The 21,507-nt window shown below is 47.9% G+C and overlaps 1 protein-coding gene across 3 annotated transcripts in view; it reads left to right on the plus strand.

Annotated features, from left to right (window-relative positions):
* LOC142580117 (adenylate cyclase CyaB) overlaps positions 1-21,507 on the plus strand; it is a 189,527-nt gene that overhangs the window by 160,947 nt on the left and 7,073 nt on the right. For all 3 annotated transcript variants that reach the window (XM_075690933.1, XM_075690934.1, XM_075690935.1), the window contains one exon: positions 1,112-1,237. In XM_075690933.1, the coding sequence (XP_075547048.1) occupies positions 1,112-1,237 (126 nt within the window). The remainder of the gene's footprint in view (positions 1-1,111; positions 1,238-21,507) is intronic.

Here is a 21,507-nt window from a genome sequence, read left to right on the forward strand (position 1 = left end):
ACTGGGGAACAAGACGCGCATCCCCCACTCTCCGTCGCTTCAGCTAGGATGCGTTCGATGAAGCGGGCTTTGTGCTGAAAACCGCCGCCATCCTCTAGCCCCATCGCCGTTATGACGGAATGAGTTCGGCGGACGAACTATTGTGCCCGAACTCCCCAGCGCGGACCTGATCTGCTACGCGTGCGCGAGCTGCCGCGGGAAAGCCGTTTTTTGTTGCTTCCCACGCGCCGACCGGGACGCAAGACAACGAGCTACCCAGAATGGCTCCGAGCTACCCGGAACGGCTCCCCTTGGCGTCGGCTCCGGACATCGGAATGTGTGTGCCTTTGTGTGCGTAAGCCGTCCTGCGGGAGGCGGCTAGTTTTGCGATGAAACACGAACATTCGCCGCCTTGTATCGCCGGCGGACCGAGGGTTTAAAAACTGCTGTTGTGCGGATGTTCGATACACTTTCTCTTGAGCAGTCATGTTGGACTGACACTCTTTTTCTTAAGCAGTCATGTTAGACTGATGCACTTTTCTCAAACAGTCATGTTAGACTGATATAATTGAAGTCGAAGTTGAAGTTTATTTTCACCACCAACAGTACAGTGTGTTTTTACACTGTACTGTAATTACTGTAAATAAACCCATTTTCCTCGTTCTCGATCAGTTCTTCCCTTCATCAACGTCCTCAGCGTGGATAAGTTGGACGACGGCATGGGCCAGCTACCTTCGAATTCATGCCGGACTCCAATCTTGACAACGGATCACGAGCGATGGGATTGAGCCCCCAATCCTGACAGCCTCTGAATGGATGAAACCGTTAGAGCCTTTTGGAGATCTTAGCCTTGTTAGAGACTTGGTGTGCAGGGTGTTTTTTTTTTCACTTTTTTTTTCTCTGTCTCTTACTAGACACAGGTGTCTGTTGAACAGCTACATTCGGCCCTGAATGCGGCTTTCTTTCGCTTAAGCGTCCCCTTTTGCTTTCGATGCTCAAAACCGGTATGTTGCGAAACCATCTTGAAGAGGCTTTGCCATAACTGGAGCCATAACGCGAAAGAAGCAATCTTGTCGAGGCTTCCTTTATTCTTCCCTTTCCACAGTCAGTGGCTTTGTTGCTTTGTGCACAGAGACTGCTGTCGCGAAGCATGGGCGTGCGCGGCGTGGTGAGCAAGAAGCGGGACCTCTTCCTCGTGGGCCAGACGAGAGTGCACGTGGACATCGTCGAGGCTCTCGGAGACTTCGTCGAGCTCGAGGTGGGTCAGTCTGCGTTGTGCGGGCGTATGGAACGCCGGCAGCTTGGGAAGCTGATGTTCGAGAGGGAAAGCAATGAAAGTGCCGTGTAGGCAATCTGCAAAATTTTTATTGATTACCAGTCAGTGTGCTTTATACAATGAGAATACCACCAGCGTAACCAAGAGATTGTAAAACGCGATCTGCTCAATAAGAAAAATAGCAGCTGAAGAAGATGACCCGAAACGCGTGCTTTCGGTTTTCTGATATTTATCCTGTTGCTCTTCGTTTCCATCTTTCCTCCCCTCCTTCCTATCTTCCATTTCTGTGTTGCTGTCACCTCCCTTCTGAAGAGTAGGTAGGCGTTGTGCCATTTCTGGTGGCAGTTGCCAGCCTGCTCCTCGATTTGCCTTTCCTGATAATTGTATATATGTGTTCAAAACAAACAATAATAATAAACGTACTGCCTTAAGTTCAATAGGATACGTTATCCTAAACAGGAAATAGCGTGTCTATCTCTATCTTTAGCGTATGCTGCGGCGCTGTTTACTTTGATTCACAATAACTTCGTATTCTGCTGCAATCAAAAAGCCTTGTCTCTGCACAAATTGTCACGATTTATTTAGATTTATTTCAGTAGTTTCTATAGCATGAGCCGCTGCGTGTCGTGCCCCCTTCCCACTCTTTTTTTTTTCCTTTCTCAGAAGGACTGTATAGAAGGGCAGTCTCCTGGTTACGGCGGACCTGCGCGCAGATGTAAAAATCGTTTTCCATAAAAGACATTATGTTCAAAGGGAACCGCGAGTGCACAAAACTTTTACTTTCACGACAGGAAACTACTGCACGAGTCTGATTCCCCGTTTGTACCGCGCTACAGTACGTTAACTGTATTCTGAGAAATACCGAATGACAACATAAAAAGTAAGCAAAATGGCACAACACATTACTCACTCCGTCAGAACGGCAAGTTGGGCCAGTTGGTTGGGATTCATGGTAAGGTTTGTAACAGCGCACCCAAGGCAAGGACAACAGAAGGACAACAACGCTGTGTCGTCGTTTTATTCCTTCTGTTGTCCTTGCCTTGGCCGTGCTGTTACAAACCTTACCATGACATTACTCACTCGATGGAGGATTATGACAGAGAAGGAAAAACAACCGCGCTCATGTAACGAACTCACAAGCGCATTTGTGTACGTTGGTCTCATAAGAAACCAAAATGCGTGAGGCTGCAGAAGCTACCCATGAGCAATCCAGAAAGTAAATTCTACCTGGCTGAACAGTACTGACGGTTAGGCCATGCGCCTACTGGAATTTTATAGCCAGTAGTTCGTCAAACCAGCTTTCTTTCCTTGTATCTTATCGTTTTAGTGGGCACATCCCGTAAGCAGTGCGGTATAGCACGGCGTCTCGAAGCGCCGGCTGTCATGAGGGAAGAATGCGAGAAACTGGCACGTGACGCTCGCGCCAGGTGCTTAAAAGAGCGACCTCGGAACGAGAGAAGCATGCCTGCGATCGTGGCCATGTGGTTAGAGCACTGGGCCGCTGTGCTGTAAGGCTCGATTACGATTTTTTTTAGCATCATAGGTGCACCTCACCCACATCTAGGGGTGTGGGGCGTTCGCCAGTGTGCGCGAAATCGCAAGTACGTAAGAGATTGGAGTGGTAGAAAAGCCACTTTAACAAAGCGAATAGCTTTTCGGAAGCGTCGGGCCCCCAGCTTGCATTGGCAATCACCGTCGATGGTTTCTGTACCTGTACGGCATATGTGCACTTCGCCAGGCTGCGCGTGGCCACACTTTCTCACCGTGCGGCGTCCTGCTGCTGAGCACGGGGTCGCCAGTGTGATTCTCGGCGGCCGCACTCGAAGAATGCTCGTGTATGCCTAGGTTTAATTTCACGCGAAAGAGCCAACGACGCGTTGCCGAAAGCAACTGCTTCATCGCGATAGCGTTAGGAGCCCGTGTTGCAGAAAATACGGCTTCCGCATTCCGCGTCGGACGTCGTTTCGGCCAAAAAAAATTTTGAAACACACACATAGCCAGGCCTTCCATGTGACGCAAGGAGTTGACGGAACTAATTGAACTTCTCAAGCTAAAATACCTGGAAAAATCGTAAACCAAGTCTTACAAGCAGATCACAGAGATGATGTAGCTCTTCGATTGTAGTTTGAATATACGAGGAAACATAATTTTGTTACGCGGGAACTCAAAACCCCTTTTCAGCATTTCTACAATGCATAGAACGGAGGCGGCGTCCGCCATTTGCGCACGTCGGCGCGTAAATATCTCGGAGTTCACGGAGGGGCGTGCCCGCTTCCTGAAAGACTGCCAGATGGCGCTCGCCTTGCCGCATCGTGGCCCATGCAAGAGGCCGCGTTTCTACCAGAAAGCCCGCCTTCGTGCATAGCTTCGCCGCGAGCGTTTCCCATTAAACATCACGGTTACATACGCTGCAGTTGCCGGGAAGACTGAGAAACTGTTAGGGATCTTTGAATGCTATCGCATTCCACTCTTAAGGCGACCCTTAAACGTCCTCCAAATTTTTAATTTGCTACTGTGCTCTTGCATTACATACGTGATGCCTGAAGTAGTTGCTAATTGAAAAAACAAGAAATCGATTTGCCAATCAGCTACATACGCTTTATTTTCCCCACTTTTGGTGCTGCGGAGTACCCGCGCTACTTCTGCAGCCCCACCAACCCGCCTGACTGGGGAGCACGCAGTGGGATTGCGCACTCAGCACGACAGGAAAGAGGGCAAAGTCTGCTCAAATCCCGTCGAAGGGGGATACTTCCGCAAGTCGCGTACTGCAATGAAACGGAAACTTGCCGACCAAGCAAGAGGGAGCGCACTCGGGAGCGCCAATGAATAGCACTACGCTTGCCGTCGTACAGGTGGTGTTTGGGTAACGCTTATGTCCTCCGGTTGGTTTAATTGCATGGGTTGGCAGTGGCGATAACGAGAAGCACGCTCGGTGATGATGGAAAACTAGCGCTGTACAAAGCACACTGCTGCCGTTTCAAGGATAGCAGCGTTTTACATGCGCTTTACTGGTAGGTGACGTTAGGCAGTGAATTTCTTCTCGGCTGGAGCCATATTTCTTCCTTGCCTATATTTATCCTGCTGTCAGCGTATGCGAGAAACCTAGAAAATTCAAGGTTAGTCGCCTTAGCGTGTCTCGAATGGTGCATCGCCAGTCGCAGATGGTGCTGCGGCTAATCAGTTCATTTTTTCAGTCTTACCTCCAGAATGCAGGGTATATGAGCGCATACGTTTTTTCGGCGCAAATCTGCACTGCGAAACAAAAGGCGAACGCGCTGTTTGTGGTGACGATTTGGCGCGCCATCACATTGTTTCTCACTGGTAGGTGAAATCCCGTCGTCTATAGCAATAACACATGCGGCAGATGACAGCCCCAAGAATAGTAGAAATAGCATACGGTACTCGCCACACTCATTGGAGCTTCGCCATCGGCTTTAAATGCAAAAATTGCAAAATGGGTAATGTTTGAGTTTCCGCGCAACAGAATTTTGTTTTCTCGAATTTTCAAATTAAACTCCGACGCTATCATATCAGTATACGTTGTGTGTAAGTCGTACTTTACGATCTTATCAGGCGTATTTTACTTTGAGAAATTTCATTCGCTGACGTCTTTGCGCTACATGGACGGCCTGCGTGCTTGCGTGGTTCGGAATTATTTTTGCCGGAAGGATGGTCGACGCTGGATTTTCTGCGACACGGGGCCCGTAACAATATCGCGTTAGAAGCAGTGTATTTAGATGGGAGATTCTGAGCTAAAGCTTGCTCTTGTTACAGAGAAAAATATTTAGCCATGACGCCGTGTTAAGCGTGCGTGGATCCCTGCTAAACTTGGCCTGACTGCTATAATGCAATGATTCCGCATCATACTTCATCATCCACCGCTCGCGACCAGCCAATCCTGGTAACGAAGTATGTAGTTAACCGCTTGGACCATTGATGATCCCAGCCCTATTTTGTTCCCAGTAACGGCAGAGAGAAAGGAAAGTAATTCTGGGTTTCACGCGCCAGAACCATAATCTGGTTGGCCGTGGGACTCCGGAATAATTCTTACAGCGAAGCTTTACGCCCTCCAGCAGTGGTCGATGTCCGTCCGTCTACGCTTCCCGTCGACACGAAAAGAAGGTCGTCTCCAGTTTTCAAATCTTTATTCAGCATTCTTCCGCGTATGAAAAAAAAGAATGCCAGGACAAGAGCAAAAAAGCTGCTACAAGCAGCTTGACGAGGCCCTTGCCCCTGTTTGACTGGCAGCGAAATGGTTTTTACACTCATTGTAAATACATATTGTTTACATATATGTGTTGCATCTCACACAAAAAAAAAAGCAAGACAAATGTATTCGCGTACAATAGCATCCCACGTACAGGCCAACATGTCTGAAAACATATGCAGGAAAAGGAATGTATGACAAATGTATTCACGTACAATAGCATCCCACGTACAGGCCAACATGTCTGAAAACATAGAGGAAATGGAAGGAAAAAAATACGCACTTCTGGTCCAATTTAGACCATTTTCACCCAGGTCGTACAGACAATAAAGGAATCATACAAAGGTAATACGAAAACAAGTGACCTGTAATAGAAAACGTTTACATTACATTTTTCCCTTCGCCTTTTTCCCCTTTCTTTTTTTCTTTAAAGTTGAAGACCGTCGTTCGCCATTAAAAATTCTTTCCATTGTTTTCTAGTGATGGTCCTTGGGTCTATATGCCTCTTTTCAAGGCTATTTAGCAGGAATGGTACACGATATTGTAACCTGTTAAAACCATTTTGGGTTCGGGAAAATGGCAAATCCCATATTTCTCTTTGCCTTACGCTGTACGGCAGCTGCAATGCTTTTTTGAGGCAGCTCATTCGAAGAAAATGCTCATTTGTGCGTCTTAAGCTGCTCTTGTATTTTAAGAACAGGTTAAATATGTATGCATGCTTGACAGGAAGGACATTAACCGACTGAAACAAATCCCGCGTATGGGAATTGTATGGGGCATTTGCGATATGGCGAATAACTTTTTTCTGTGTTACAAGTAATTTGTGAATGTTTGTTTGAGATGTTGTCCCCCAAACAAGGTTACAGTAGTTTATATGCGGGTTTATATGCTTTATAGCTTATATGCCAGTTCCTTGCGAATGCTCTGTAGCTGTCACTCTAATGTAGGTATGATGGAAAAATATACACTAAAGTTGGCCGCTAGCACAACTCCATCATGCGCCGAGTTTCATTTACTTGTCATAATTAGTTCACCCCAGGTGGTCTAAATTTTCGGAGTCCTCCACTACGGCGTGCCTCATAATCAGAAAGTGGTTTTGGCACGTAAAACCCCATATATTTATTTTTATTACATTAAAGTTGTAAACGATACAGAATTCCCGCTTGCTGTGAATACATGGCCTTCTACGGAGCGAGTATGATTACAGAAAACGTCTGTAACTATTGTTTTGTCTAAACTATCCCGATACAAATTACACTGAAATTGGCTGTTAAGAGGGCTGTAACGTCACACCGAGTTTCGTCTTCTTTTTATGATTACGTCGTTCACAGGGAAGTTGTAAATACTGTGGAATTTCCGTCTGCTGTCAATAAATGGGCTTCTGCGAGAGTGAAACGGACAGACCCATGTTTGTCCGCTAGAATAAAACTCTAGTCCTTCCAAGTTTCCTTGGGCTAATTAAGTAGGAAGTGTGCTCAATCGCAAATTACAAAGTGCTTTGTTTAGGTCACTCCTTTGACTGCGCCCCGATAAACGCATATCGTCGCTTACGTCGAGGCTCGGTTCAACTGCCACCCGTGTCCTGTGCACACTGTCACCACCAGTTGGCGTTGTGTGTGGTAGCTGCGTCATAGTCGCCTAGACGACTTTATCTGCAGTGTCCACCTAGCTCTTTTATGGGTCGGACGCGTGTTAAGCGCAATACCCATATATACATGGGCATATACATACCCATATATACATGGGAGGTAAAACACGCCGCAGCTTCGCTGCTCATCCTTCTTCACAGAATGGAAGGGCTGATGATTTTTTTTGACCACCTGGTATTCTTTAACGTGTACCTAAACACGGGTGCTTTCACATTTCGCCCGCATCAAGATGTGGCTGGCAGAAAGCAAAGTAATATATTTGCCTATATACGGCGAACCCATAACTTGCGTGTAATGTTATTTGCTATGGTTTGGCATTTGTTGAGTAACTTGAGATTCTATTGTTCTTTTTTACATATTTAGTGGATTCAGTACGACCTTAACAAGTTGTGCTTATCTGCTCTGATACAATGTTCAGTGTAGATAACGAGCAGTTTACACTTGAAAACAAATGTCATGCAGACGTCAATAAAGTGTCGTACTGATGTGGTGGTGTAGTTGGGAAGCAGTTGTGTGAGGCAGCCTCCTTTCTTATGATCCAGCTACGTCATTTGGCGTACTTTCAGAAGGTCATGTGATAATCTGTTCAACGCCATTTATAATGAAGTTCGCGTAATGCGAGACAACTTAACAACTTCTTTTTGCCATTACAAGAAAGCTTTTATATTTTATACCGCGTATGCCTTGCGGCAAATTGTCCTTAAAAGATAAATAAATAAAAGAGAGCTACATTTTCGGAACTCCTGTTTAAGCACACTAGACGATAGAAATTTTGTTCAGCATCGACTAAAGCAAGTTTGATGAGATTGGTGGCATTTGAAAGAAAAGGCTAAACATACGGACTGTTTATCTTGTAAAGAGGGGGTTATACTGCGCTATAAGACGACAGAAGTGCACAGGACGCCCTGTGCACTTCTGTTGTCCGTAGGTTTACAGCGGACAAGATAAACTTACTGTAAGATAAACTTCCACCGACTAGCCTAACTTGCCGCTCTACTGATATTTTGGGGCGTATTTTTTATTTGGCAATTGAGATAAAAATAACATTGCCGATAATCGGAAACTTCTTGTAAATGAAAGCTCAGGTTAACATTTTGGTAACTCCCCAGGAAAAATCAATTACCATGGATTTGTAAACTGTCTTTCCGGGAAATTTAAAGCAGATGAAATTGTTGTAGTATACATAGCGCTGATATATATAGAAATAATCTGTCAATAGGATTTCTGTGAAACTCAAGGCAACGATGTACTTATTTGACACAAGTTTTCAACTCATGTTTCACCGCTGTGCACGATTTCACAAGCGCACTTTCCTTAATTGTGATATCTGTATGCGTGAAGAGCTACGCAGCTGTAAACTTCTAGCTTTTTATTGCGATAGCAATTATATCGACGCTCCAAGGGCATTTCTGCCGTCGGCGTCGCGGTCGCCGTGAGGTTGTATATAAAGTCCAATGGCGATAGTACCGTAGCCGCGCACCCAGCTTGTATGCGGAAGAGGAGCCGACGATCGCCGGCTCAATCTCGCCCACGCGAAAGTAACGCAAGGGGAGATGAGGCGCGCCGTCATTCGTCGCGCGCGAGGAACCCAGCGTTGCGAGATATCGGGCGGAGTGGGTTGGGGTTCTACCTTGGCTGCAACTGCGCCTGTGGCGACTGCACGCGGTAGCGCGGCGGTATCTTGAGAGCGATCTGCGTTGGGGGCAGAGTCACGGCTACGTCAGCTGGTGCACCCCTGAGAAAACGGCAACGTTAAGACAGCTTAAAGCCCCTCATTTTTTCAAAAGTAGCGCCATTCTTAGATCTTTCCGCCACCCCGCTCACCCTGGCGCGTCCTCCTCCACACCTCCTGTCGCCCCAGCCTCCTCCGCTCCCCCATTGGCCAATCTGTGTCACGTGGAAGCAGGCGCGGCGCTTTTGTATATTTATTTCCTTTCCAGCGTGGAGCAGGCGCCGCGCTTTTGTATATTTTTTTTCTTTCCAGCGCGCGCCGACCTCCATTGTTGGGCCTGCGCGACGAAAGTACGGTAGGCGAACTGACGGAGTGCGTTAGCGTAATAGAAGGTGTAGGGCCGAGAACTTAATTGCGATGCCATGCTGCTGCGCCTTTGGTTGCCGCAACAGACACAGCGAGCGCAAACAGCTTTTTGCTTTGCCGTCCGGCTGGCGCAACGCAAAAAGAAGTGTGTATTCGCAGGATCGGGCGGGCTGACTTCGAGGAAGTGGCAAAGAGCGCACGGCTTAGTGAAGTAAGGGCCACGGCTACTCACAACCTCTTATTTTGAGCCTAGTTCACGCCTACCGCTTCGAAAAAGTGTGTGTTCATGCTCTGCGTGGTTTTTAGCGCGTTGTTTGAATTTTTTTTTCGAATGTGATCTCTTTGTTTCATGTAGTTTCGTCTTGCAGTGAAATGCACGCATCTTCAGCTGGCCTGTGACATAAAAGCAACATTATTCAGGGTGTGTTTTGAGCTCCACCAGAAGTTAGCACATTCTCGACGCTTTTGCAAGGCTCAGTATGACTTACGATGCAGTCTTTTAGCTTCGAATGTACGCCCGCATGTATTGGTTTAGTTTGTGGTGATTAACGTTTTTGACGTACCGAAGTGACTAAAGCTAGGATACAGGTCGTAGTGCATGCCTCTGGATAACTTTATCTAGCTCGCATGAGGATGTTTAACGTGCACTTTGACAGTAGAGTCGCACGTGGTCCGATAAATTCCTCGTTGGCGTTTCATAATACTCGCGCGAGCGCGCTAGCGCTGCTTTAGAAGCTGGTGCCTCGGCGCGATTGTATTTCTTCAATAAATTTTATTTACTAGTTGTAACAACTTGTCATTATTTCGTATTGTTGACGGCGCCTCCAGGGCACCAAAGCGGCAACGGGAACACCAAAGCTAGAACCAGGGTTGGATGGGGCTCGCCGAAGCCTGTGCATTTCAAGGGGGTATAAGATCGCGGACAGCCAATTTTGTATGCGAACACTCCCTGCGACGCCTGCATTATTGTAATGTCATGTGCTCTTTAGAGGCCTCCGTTAGCCATTACATGTGCCCTCCTGGAGCAGTAGTTGTAAAAAAAAACAATATATCGTCACGATTACCAAAGCACCCCGCAATGAAAAAAACGGCCCTGTTGCCAGGCATTGCTGACCGCACACAGCCATTCCGGCTGTGTGCGGTCGGCAATCTCTCCCCCGCCGGCCGAACAAAAGTATCCTGCAGGTACGTAAATGAACCAACGAAACCACGTACACATACTTTCACGCTGTCAACACCTGGAACTTTGGTAATTACGCGCGTGTTTGAGTACACCGCGTGCTTGCGTCGTGTTTCAGCAACACGAACTCTCAACATCGGGCGCTTTACGCCTTAAATGCGCCTTGAATAATGGTCCTTTTCTCTATTTCTTCCCCAATTCCAACACAAAATTCTGAATGCCAGTTACCGACTGACGAAGAAAGATCTCGATTGAAAAAACTGCCCCGCAGGGCTTGAACGAACTTTTCTTCGTATTTCCTCCCGTAGCGTGTTGGCCGTCGTCTGCTCCGGCAGGCCTACCACCGGCGGCGCCACCGTCGAGGCCGCGCCGAGCGGAGGAGGAGGGAAGTGAATGGCGCTACTTTGGAAGATTGAGGTAGGGTGGCTAGAAGCCACCCTAATTGAGGGGTTTTAAGGCAGCTGCGTCACCAGCGCCAATTTCTCCCCTGGTGCTTGGTGGGCCAAACTTCCTAGAGAAATAACGAAGAAAAAAAATCAAACATGCTGCCATGGCAACGGTTTTGTTGATGCGTGAGGGGGAAACTCTATCCCGCTTCTCGTCTCCTATGCGCTCGACGAGGCCCCAGGAGAAACCGACACCGCTCGGATTTATTTTTACAGCTTGTGTTCCGCTTTCAGATATTGCTTTCAACACCCTTCGGCTTCTAGTCCTTTTGTCATACTCACAACATGTGTGCAGCGCACCTATGTGAAAACTTTTTCTGTTCGAGATGCGCGAGCCAGCACGCCATGGTGCGCGGCTATATTGTTTCGCCAGAACATAAGTAGGCAGAAAAGGGTTTGTTTACTGCTTTCATTAACAACCTTTCGCATTCATACATAACGCAATAATGTGGAGATGAGTATCTCATTATTCGGTATAAATGTACGCGTTCTGTACTACGATCATGCATACATACTTGAGAGTGCTTGAGATCAAGAAGCGTGGTGTTGATTGTATCAGTGAAGCCTCAGTTTCTCTTTCGACAAAGAAACTGGCGTATCTTGAGAGCGACACTTAGAAATTATTCTGTATGTTGGCTTCCTTGTGCGATACAGATGACTGCCCTGTTTATTCTTGTTGTTTTGATCCTTGACAGCAGCTATATATTACTATGGCAAGAAATAAAACGCTCAGTTGTTAGTGCGCCTACGTGCTTGTCTCGTGTCTCCTTTCTTCGTGTGTTGTTTTATTCGGCGCCGTCTTTGTAATCATCCTTAACCAACTAGCCCACCAGCATATGCTCAATGCATACATAAGATGGCTTCCTACAATTTCTACAAAATTTGTGCGATGACCGTTTTGCAAACATGGATACAGAGGCCATGTTTGTTTGCGGTGCACAAGTCTACCGAAAGAGAGAGAGAGAAAAACAACTTCATGTAGTCGCCTGCAGAACGACACCATGACTAAATGGCGCCGTGACGCGGGCCCTGACGTCTTCTCAGCGGGTGGTCTCTACTCAACACCAGCGCGTGTTACTCCCGCGGTCGGTCGCCCTGAGGGGCAAGGTTCCGTCGGTTTCGCTCGGCCTTTGTCGTTCAAGAGCCGCTGAGACCTGCTGGACGGCCCAGGTTTGGCTTTTATGGTCGTAGCATTCCGCCGCAGCCGCGAGTTGCGGCGGAATTGTTATACTTGTCGAAGCTTCGTCGGGGAACTTGGTGCAATACTATAGGATGTGTGTCAGGGTCGCGCTCTCCCGCTGGCTCACGCGGCACACATCACTCACATATAATTTCGGGTACAGATAATTTATTAACACTGGGGTGGGTAAGGAACCAGTTTGCAATTGTCTGAACAGCACCGCCTCCGCTCGGCTCAGCCCCGGGCGCAGGGGTGGGACAGTCCTTTGAGCCAGGCGGTGGAACTGTAATTTTTGTCGCAACAGTTATTTGTGAATAATAGGCAATTATCAAGAGCAGCTGATTCACATCTCTCGCATACCAGTAAAAACAACTTCCTTTTTATTCTGTACAACGGGTATAGTTGCTGGCGCGAAAAACATGCTGTACCTAGTAAACTTTCTGCATAGCTCTCGTTGTGCTAATGCGCCGGTAAATATTTAGGAAATTATATTGAAAATGTCTAGTTAATTTTCATATTTTGTTTTCTTTCATGTTACAACATGTAATACCAGTAGATCTTCACTCAGAACGGTCACATGGCTAATAAAGTATCATTATGAAATTCCTCACGAACATATTGCAGATGTTTTTTTTTTAATTTGTAATGCAATTAGTTTGTTCTATCATCATCTAGGCACAAATGGCACGTTTACAAGACAGCTAACAAGTAACACCGATTGTTTTTGTCGATAAACAGTAAATGCAGGAGAAGCATGTGTCAATCGGTGGCTGATCGTAAGTTGAGGTTGGGCAAAGACAGAGTGATGCACAAAGGTATTATTGAACGCGTATCTTCGGGACATGGAGAAATATATTTAAAGGTAACTCAAATCGGCTGCATTCAATGCATTCTATCAACCTGCTCAGACCAATTTTCTTTTGAATTGTTTTCAAGACGTTCCTTTAATAGCACGTACACGCGTTAGCAAAAGTATACGGACCAGGGATTGCGCGATAAAGCTTATTTTTTCATCTGCCTCTGCATGCAATCCGCCTCTCACGGCGCGACGGCGCATGCGCCCTGCCCTAGCGGATTAGTCGCGATACGTTTTGGAAGGGACGCACGCGCGGCCGCGCGGCCAGATATCGGGGTAAAGTATCCCGGAAAAAGAAGCGCTTGGAGGCACGCTGTTGCAGACGCTCGTGCCATGTACCGCGTTGAAACTCTACTGATAGCTCGACGTCGATGCGGTGCCGAAAAGGTGCGTAAGACTGCAACTCCACTTTGAAAGAGAAAAGGGCCAGGGCTTGGTCCGAACTGCACCGTGGACCACGTAGTTACCGCCTTGCATTGACGACTGTCAAATTTATCGATAAACCACTGCGTTACACTTGGGCGACACTTCAAAAACACGTTGCTGACGCAGTCTTCTTGCAGCATCGGCCCACTGTTGCAGGTGGTGGCAGCGCGTGCCTGACTTCATGTACTGTTTTAAGGCGTGGTAGCTGTGGGTCGATACGAGGCCGACAAGACGCTGACGTCGACGATTGGCCGACTATTCATCACTGTGTCACTGAGACCATTTCATCGTAATAGGCCGACAACGACGCAACCGATGGGTGCGAGTTGTCATATAGCGCGACGGGCTTTCGTGTCGAAAGCACCGACAAAATCAGCGTGCCGACAGTGATAGCGCTTGATTGAACCCTGCGTGATCAGCCGTCGAACCGGCAACGCGATAGCTGCAGCTCATTCACTTGTACATATAATTATTCGCGCTCAAAATTCGTCGACATGTCTTCGAAGTTGAAATGCACGAGCTTCAGTCCTCTCAAGCCGTGCGCGTGAAGTTTGAGTCAATGTTGATCCTGTTTAGCGAAGTTTGGGTTAGGCCTGACCCCGTCGAATTCGTGCACGCGCTACCGATGGAGCTGGACTTAAAATAAGCAGTTCCTTTCGTAAAGAAACCGCTCTTATAGTTAGGTTGCGGCCCTATAGTGATTTGATATCTACTCTTCATTTCGCACGGCACGTACACAGTAAGCGCCAAGCGGCGACACAGCGCTGTGCCAACATCTTGTAATTTGGTCACCGATTCCCGTTAATGGCGGGTCTGTGTGTGTTGTTATGCTGACGTTTATTAATTCCAAAGAAGCATTGTTTACCTCTGCGTCAAACAGGAAAGAAGAGACAGCGCATTCGATACAGCAGCATAAACTCGCTCAGTTGCCAACGGTGTCAGCGATGGCATCCGCCTTTTCACGAGAGAACTGCACGGCATATAAGTGGGGGGGGGGGGGGGGACTTATGCCGAGCACAGTTGTCTCTAATAATACTTCATAGCACGCGCAAATTGTAAGTATGGTGAAGTTAAACAAAACCGAGAATCAGTAGTAACAGCCCGTAATATATATGTGTATTGATCAAAGTTGCTGTTGTTTAAGGGACTCGGCCGCTCATACTGACTCGTCTGTATGTTTTGCTACGTTTTGAGATTATTTCACATCAGCGATACGCCGTTTCTACAATAACCGAAGCTAACAGCGATATGAAGCTGTAGATCCGGCGACATCCAATAACCGCTTTAGCAAATCCCACGTGTAAGGCTGCATTCGAAGGCTTCTTCAGTATGCGAAATGTTTAGCGAATGGGTAAAAGGAGTACAAAAAGCGATGTGCAATCGCACACATCAGCTAAAACGAACTAAAGGCAGCTAGCCGTGTCGGCAGACGGAACTCGGCGTGCCTTTATCGGCCGCGCAGTTACCACAACAGCGCACTTGGGCATGTTCACCCACAATACTCGATGGGTGAAAGACATGCTGCCCCGGAGAAACCATTAATAAATAATCGCGATTTACGAACCGCACAACCGACGCACACTCAACATGGGCGCAGGTACACAAATCAACAGGCGAAATCTCCGACACCCTTCCAAAACGTTTCCAGCGGCGTGCGTCAGAGGGCAGCACAGGAACATGAAAGAGGCGGATTTGAAATTAAAAGCTGCAGTTCAAACTTGACATTGCGAAAATATCAGTACACTCGTCAATTTCAGTTTATGCATGTTAATGACGAAGAAATTCAGTTTTTTTCGGTGAACCCGTATACTTTTGCTCACAGGTGTACATTATGCACTTGCTTTAACAGAGCCCATAGGCTCAGTTTCGTGCGACCTGTTTGACGCTTAGTACAGGTGCCAGAGCTTTGTTACGAGTTTTGTGGTTGGCTGGAGGTCATCCGTCATGAAAAGTTCGATGTCGGAGCAATAAGGAGGCGAAAACATTTCAACTTCTCTAGAAAACTTCTTTCTGGTGCTACATGCTTTCTTTTGTGATAAAGATTTTTCGTGGCTTTGCTAAAACGAGCGACCCGCTTTTGCTCTATTAAAGAAAACAGGGAAGTGAAAACTGTTGAGCAACATTAGTACTTGCACAACTTTACCGAAGTAGGCTCAAGAAGATTCTAGCATCTCAAGATCCGTGTATGGTATCTATGTTAAAATTTTGAAAGAGGAGGGTGCATATGTAGGAGGAATGATTATCTGCACAATTCACTGCACTGCAGAACGTTTAGGCAAATATCGAAATGTGCCGAGATGTTTTGTAAATATAGGCTAATCAGGAGACCGCCATAAATACCATCGGAATTACAAGATGAATAAAATATTAGTAAGAAAATGTTTCCTTATGTTCAAGCTTCTGGAGCTCTCTTTTTTTCAGCGGATTTCCTGTCACGCTGTTTTTCGAGATTCAGATTGATGTAATTTATGTGCACCATAAGCCATGCACAGCAGAACCGCTAAAGGAGGTCTATGCGAAATTTATTGGAGCAATTGCTTTTATAGTAGACTGCTGTTTAGCTTATACAGGGTCCCGAATATTTCGCTTCGCGTGTTTAAAAAAATATTTGGCACTTACCGCTGAACTGTTCCTGCTCAGCTTTTGCAGAACGATCGCATTTTGACATCGACTCCGTTTAGCATAACGCTTAGCACAGTTAATTGCCTGGTTTCTACGAAAAAAACGGAAATTTGCCTGCACCTATGGGGATGCGAGCTGCTGCGGTGGCGGCGCAAGCATATACTTGCGTCTCCGCCTGTCGTCATCTGCAGAAAGCAGCGTTTCAGGGAGGGCAGTCGCCTTTTCCGGGCAAGGTTACTATAACATATTATAGACTAGCTTCAGTTTTCAAACTCGGCGCTGTTGCGCGGAAGCGCCACCCGCCCGTGCCCTCGTGGCGCTGCAGTCGCGCCCAGCTTCACTTCCTCACTAGCCTGCTACACTCTAAGAACAGTACACCCTTTGGCATGGCCCTTCTGCCACACAACGATAATCGTCATCCGCCTTGATGCGTTTCCTTTCTTGAAAACGCCGTGCCCGCTACTTTCCTGTCGGGAATGCTATCATGCTGATAACGCGCATGCCATTCTTTACTGGAAAGTACCGGGCTCGCAGCGTTAAAGAAAGGAAACGCATCAAGGCAGATGACGATTATCGTTGTGTGGCAGAAGGGGCATTCCAAAAGGTGTAAACTCTTCTTAGAGTGTAGGCGGGCGGGCCGGCTAAGCACGCGGTGCAACTTTGGTGTATTCTGTGGTTTGTTGTTGATCGGCGAATTTCAGCAAGCATGTCATCCGCGAAACTGCAGCCTTCGTCGAGTTTGTTAAGAATATCAGCAGACGATGCCGACGTGCTGCGTACCTGGCTGCATAAGCGGCTATCGGAACGATGTCGACAGTTCGGCGCGCCACTTTTTCTGTGCTCCCAGCAATACGACGCTTCGCACGGCGTGGATGAGGAAGTAAACTTTATTGCTCTAGAAATAGTATTTCAGCGGTCAGGCCGGATATCTTCATCTTCTATTGGTTTATGACGATCTCCGGCCTGCATGGTTGGCGCCTCTATTCCAGGGCACCACTGAGCGTGGCTGCTCGTTGGGAATGATCCAGCAGCCTCCGTTGGAGGCTAGGGTCGCCGCTGGAAAGCACGCTCTCCCACTGCTCCGCACTCGTATTTTCTATTTTGTGGAATGCATTATTCGTATTGCTCTCCCATGTGATGTGATAAAGTGTGGCTATTGCGCCACACCACGGACATGTGTCCCTGTATTGACTTGGGAACATTTTGCATAGTATATGAAAATTTGGGAAAGTTCCTGTCTCCAGCTTTATCCACTAAACTGCCTGTTGTTCAGTGAGTGTATTGTGGGGCGGGGGATATCTGATCCTCGTCCCGCTATGGTAATTTAGTATGTCAGAGTACGTTGGTATCACTCTCATGAAATCCTCAGGATCTCTGTTTAGGTCCGCTCGGTTTGTATGCTCGCGAGCGATCCTATCAACCCTTTGGTTGCCCTCAATCTCAGTGTGCCCCAGTACCCAAAAGATGGTGTGTCTAATGCGTTTATTCTATTGGCCAGCGCGACGGAAGATTTGGACCGCTTTTTGACCGATTCTGCCGTTCATGTAGTTTCGGCATGCTCCCTTGTAGTCTGTTAGAATTATAAGGGATCTATTTGTGCGGTAGCCCTCCACAGCTGCTAGAGCAACAGCCATTTCCTCTCCCTCGGTTACAGCACAATCCCGTGCCGACGCGCAAGCGATTTCCCTATAGTCCGAGTCTATTACTCTTTGTTCTGTGTCCCTTCTTTCTCGGGGATATACCGTGGCGTCCGTGTATACCGTGTTCGCCTTGGTTGCTAGGCATTTTTCTAAATATTTTGCCCTAGCGTTCCGCCGGGCTATGTGTGAATTCGGGTCCATGTTTCTTGGCAGGGACCCTACCTTGATGGTGCTGCGATACTCATCGGGTAGGTTTGCCGTTCTTTGTTCTTCCCTTTCAATTTCTTTGTGCCCCAGTTTTTTTTAGGAGCTTTCTGCTCGTGGTAGTCTGCTGGAGTCTGAGTAGCTGCGACCCTAATTGTGCTTCTCTGAGCTCCTCGAGCGTGTTGTGGAGTCCGAGGGCCAGCAGCTTCTCTGTCGAGGTGTTCGCCGGCAGGTGAAGCGCTGTTTTGTATGCTTTCCTTATGATGGCGTCGGCCTGGTCCCGTTCGCCTTCGTTTGTGTTGTAATATGGGAGGGCGTACGTGATCCGGCTGATTATGAGGCTCTTAACCAACTTGACCGTATCTTCCTCCTTCATGCCGCTTCTTTTTTGCGAGACGCGGGTGATCATACGTGCCACCTGTGCCGTTGCTTGCTTGAGTAGGTTTATGGTGTGTGTGCGGCGTTGATTGCTCTGCTCCAACATTCCCAGAATCCTGACGGCTTCTTTTTCTGGTATCTTCTGACCTTCTAGGGTGACGCTGATTTGCTCTTCCGAGCGTTTTCCTCTTCTGACTCTCAGGAGCTCGGACTTCTCCGTCGAACAGGCGAGGCCTCTTTCCCTAACGCATTCTTCCACGCATGTTGTTGCGGCTTGTAATCGTTCTTCTTTTTGGCTGAGCGAGCCTTGGTTAGTCCAGACGGTGATATCGTCGGCATAAATGGCGCGATGTATGCCGTTGATCTCTTCCAGCTTCCTGGCTATCCCAATCATTGCAATGTTGAAAAGGATCGGTGAGACCACGGATCCCTGCAGGGTTCCTTTGTTAGGCGTGTCGAACTTGTCGGTCCGCAGGCCTCCCAACCGCACCGTGACTTCCTCGTGCCGACCGGGAACTCTCTGCGAAATCCACGGCACGCGCTCGTGCCACTGCTCCCGCGTTGGTCGTCGTCTTCCGCAGCTGGCTGCGCCGCCGTTCATCATTCCAGCGTGGAATTTCACTTCTCTTCTGTCGTCGTAATGAGGAGGCCGCGTTTACGGGAGTATGAGCCATTGCTTAAGGGAGTATATGCCACTCATTGTCTTACGGACAGATTTAACGGACAGATTTAATTTTGAAGAAATTTGGTTTCGTAGAATCAGAAGCGGCAAATGGCGGGCGAAGGCTGCTAACCACGCCGCCTAGCAAACTCGAGACATCGAACGCAAACGACAACGGCGGACTGCGGGCATACCATCAGTGACGTCGTTCTCTCCGTCGCAGTGTGTGTAACCTCATAATTGAGAAATACTTTAATGAGCCCTCGGGATTAACCCAGTGATAAACACAGGGGCCGCACGTTTCAGCTTTGCTGGTTAACCATCTTCACGGAGTGGAAGAGCCGACGATTTTTTTCCTTTTTTCTTGTGGCCTGTGTGTTCAATGACTGACCTCATCTTTCTTTTTGGTAGCGCTTCTTTGGCGCGGTGAGAAGCTTCGGTGGGGATGAAGTTCATCCTACAATCACGCACTTTGGCCAGATCTTAAGGCTCCTGAGTCTAAACTGTGCGAAACGTCAAGAAACTGCGCGAAACGTTAAGACGACAGGAGGAAACACACTACATTTAGTAACGCAGCTTCTGCGCTTCGCTGTATGCGTTGCTTCCTTTCGCGCAGTTTCCCCTTCTTTCATTATGAACCAACTGGTCCGATAAATCATATTGCGGTAGGTGGATACCGCTTTCTCATGGTATCACTAATTTGGACAAGGGGGAACGCCAGTGAGCGTGAAACACGCGCAAACTGCCCGTCCGCACGAGCTCAAGGCTGCGGCGAGGCGTCTGCAGTAGAGCTCCATGGAACGGCGCTGCCATCTGGCGGCTGTCACAGAAGTGGTGACAGCGGCTGTAAGCGCGCGGGCGGAGAGTTTGACAACTGAACGCAGCTAGTAACGTTGGTTCCAGGAGCGGCCCACACGCGGCAACACTAAAGCCCCTCAATCTTCCAAAGTAGCGCCATTCACTTCCCTCCTCCTCCGCTCGGCGCGGCCTCGACGGTGGCGCCGTCGGTGGTGGGCCTGCCGTAGCAGACGACGGCTAACACGCTACGGGAGGAAATCCGCAGAAAAGTTCGTTCGAGCCCTGCGGAGCAGTTTTTTCAATCGAGATCTTTCTTCGTCAGTCGGTAACTGGCCTTTAGAATTTCGTGTTGGAACTGCGGAAGAAATAGACAAAAGGACCATTATTCAAGGCGTACTTGAGGCGTAAAGCGCGCGACGTTGAGAGTTCGTGTTGCTGAAACACGACGCAAGCACGCGGTGTACTCAAACACGCGCGTAATTACCAAAGTTCCAGGTGTTGACAGCGTGAAAGTATGTGTACGTGGTTTCGTTGGTTCATTTACGTACCTGCAGGATACTTTTGTTCGGCCGGCGGGGGAGAGATTGCCGACCGCACACAGCCGGAATGGCTGTGTGCGGTCAGCAATGCCTGGCAACAGGGCCGTTTTTTTCATTGCGGGGTGCTTTGGTAATCGTGACGATATATTGTTTTTTTTTTTACAAGTACTGCTCCTGGAGGGCACATGTAATGGCTAACGGAGGCCTTTGAAGAGCACGTGACATCACAATAATGCAGGCGTCGCAGGGAGTGTTCGCATACAAAATTGGCTGTCCGCGATCTTACACCCCCTTGGCATGCACAGGCTTCGGCGAGCCCCATCCAGCCCTGGTTCTAGCTTTGGTGTTCCCGTTGCCGCTTTGGTGCCCTGGAGGCGCCGTCAACAATACGAAATAATGACAAGGTGTTACAACTAGTAAATAAAATTTATTGAAGAAATACAATCGCACCGAGGCGCCGACTACTAAAGCAGCGCTAGCGCGCCCGCGCGAGTATTATGAAACGCCAACGAGGAATTTACCGGCCCACGTACGACTTTACGATCAAAGTGAACGTTAAACATCCCCAGGCGAGCTAGATAAAGTTATCCGGAGCCATGCACTACGACCTGTATCCTAGCTTTAGTCACTTCGGTACGTTAAAAACGTTAATCACCACAAACTAAACCAATACATGCGGGCGTACATTCGAAGCTAAAAGACTGCATCGTAAGTCATATTGAGCCTTGCAAAAGCGTCGAGAATGTGCTAACTTCTGGAGGAGCTCAAAACACACCCTGAATAATGTCGCTTTTATGTCACAGGCCAGCTGAAGATGCGTGCATTTCGCCGCAAGACGAAACTACATGAAACAAAGAGATCACATTCGAAAAAAAATTCAAACAACGCGCTAAAAACCACGCAGAGCATGAACACACACTTTTTCGAAGCGGAAGGCGTGAACTAGGCTCAAAATAAGAGGTTGTGAGTAGCCGTGGCCCTTATTTCACTAAGCCGTGCGTTCTTTGCCACTTCCTCGATGTCAGCCCGCCCGATCCTGCGAATCCACACTTTTTTTTGCGTTGCGCCTGCCGGACGGCAAAGCAAGAAGCTTTTTGCGCTCGCTGCGTCTGTGAGGCAGCCGAAGGCGCAGCAGCATGGCATCGCAATTAAGTTCTCGGCCCTACACATTCTACAGTAAACTCTCAGTTGTACGAACGTCGGTTTATCGAATATTTCAGAATAACGAACTTTTTAAAAATCCCCGGCAGTTTTCTTATAGATTATATGCAAAAATGTTTCACTTAAACAAATTTCGGAACAGTCAATATTTCAGTTAAACGAACTTGCTCAGAGGACCAAGGCTTATTTTTGTCATCAGCTGAAGGTCGATAGCAATACTTTGTTTGAAGACTATGCAGAGTGTGACAGTGCACTGATTACCTGTGC

Source organism: Dermacentor variabilis, chromosome 4 (genome assembly GCF_050947875.1).
Source record: "Dermacentor variabilis isolate Ectoservices chromosome 4, ASM5094787v1, whole genome shotgun sequence".
Taxonomy (NCBI): domain Eukaryota; kingdom Metazoa; phylum Arthropoda; class Arachnida; order Ixodida; family Ixodidae; genus Dermacentor; species Dermacentor variabilis.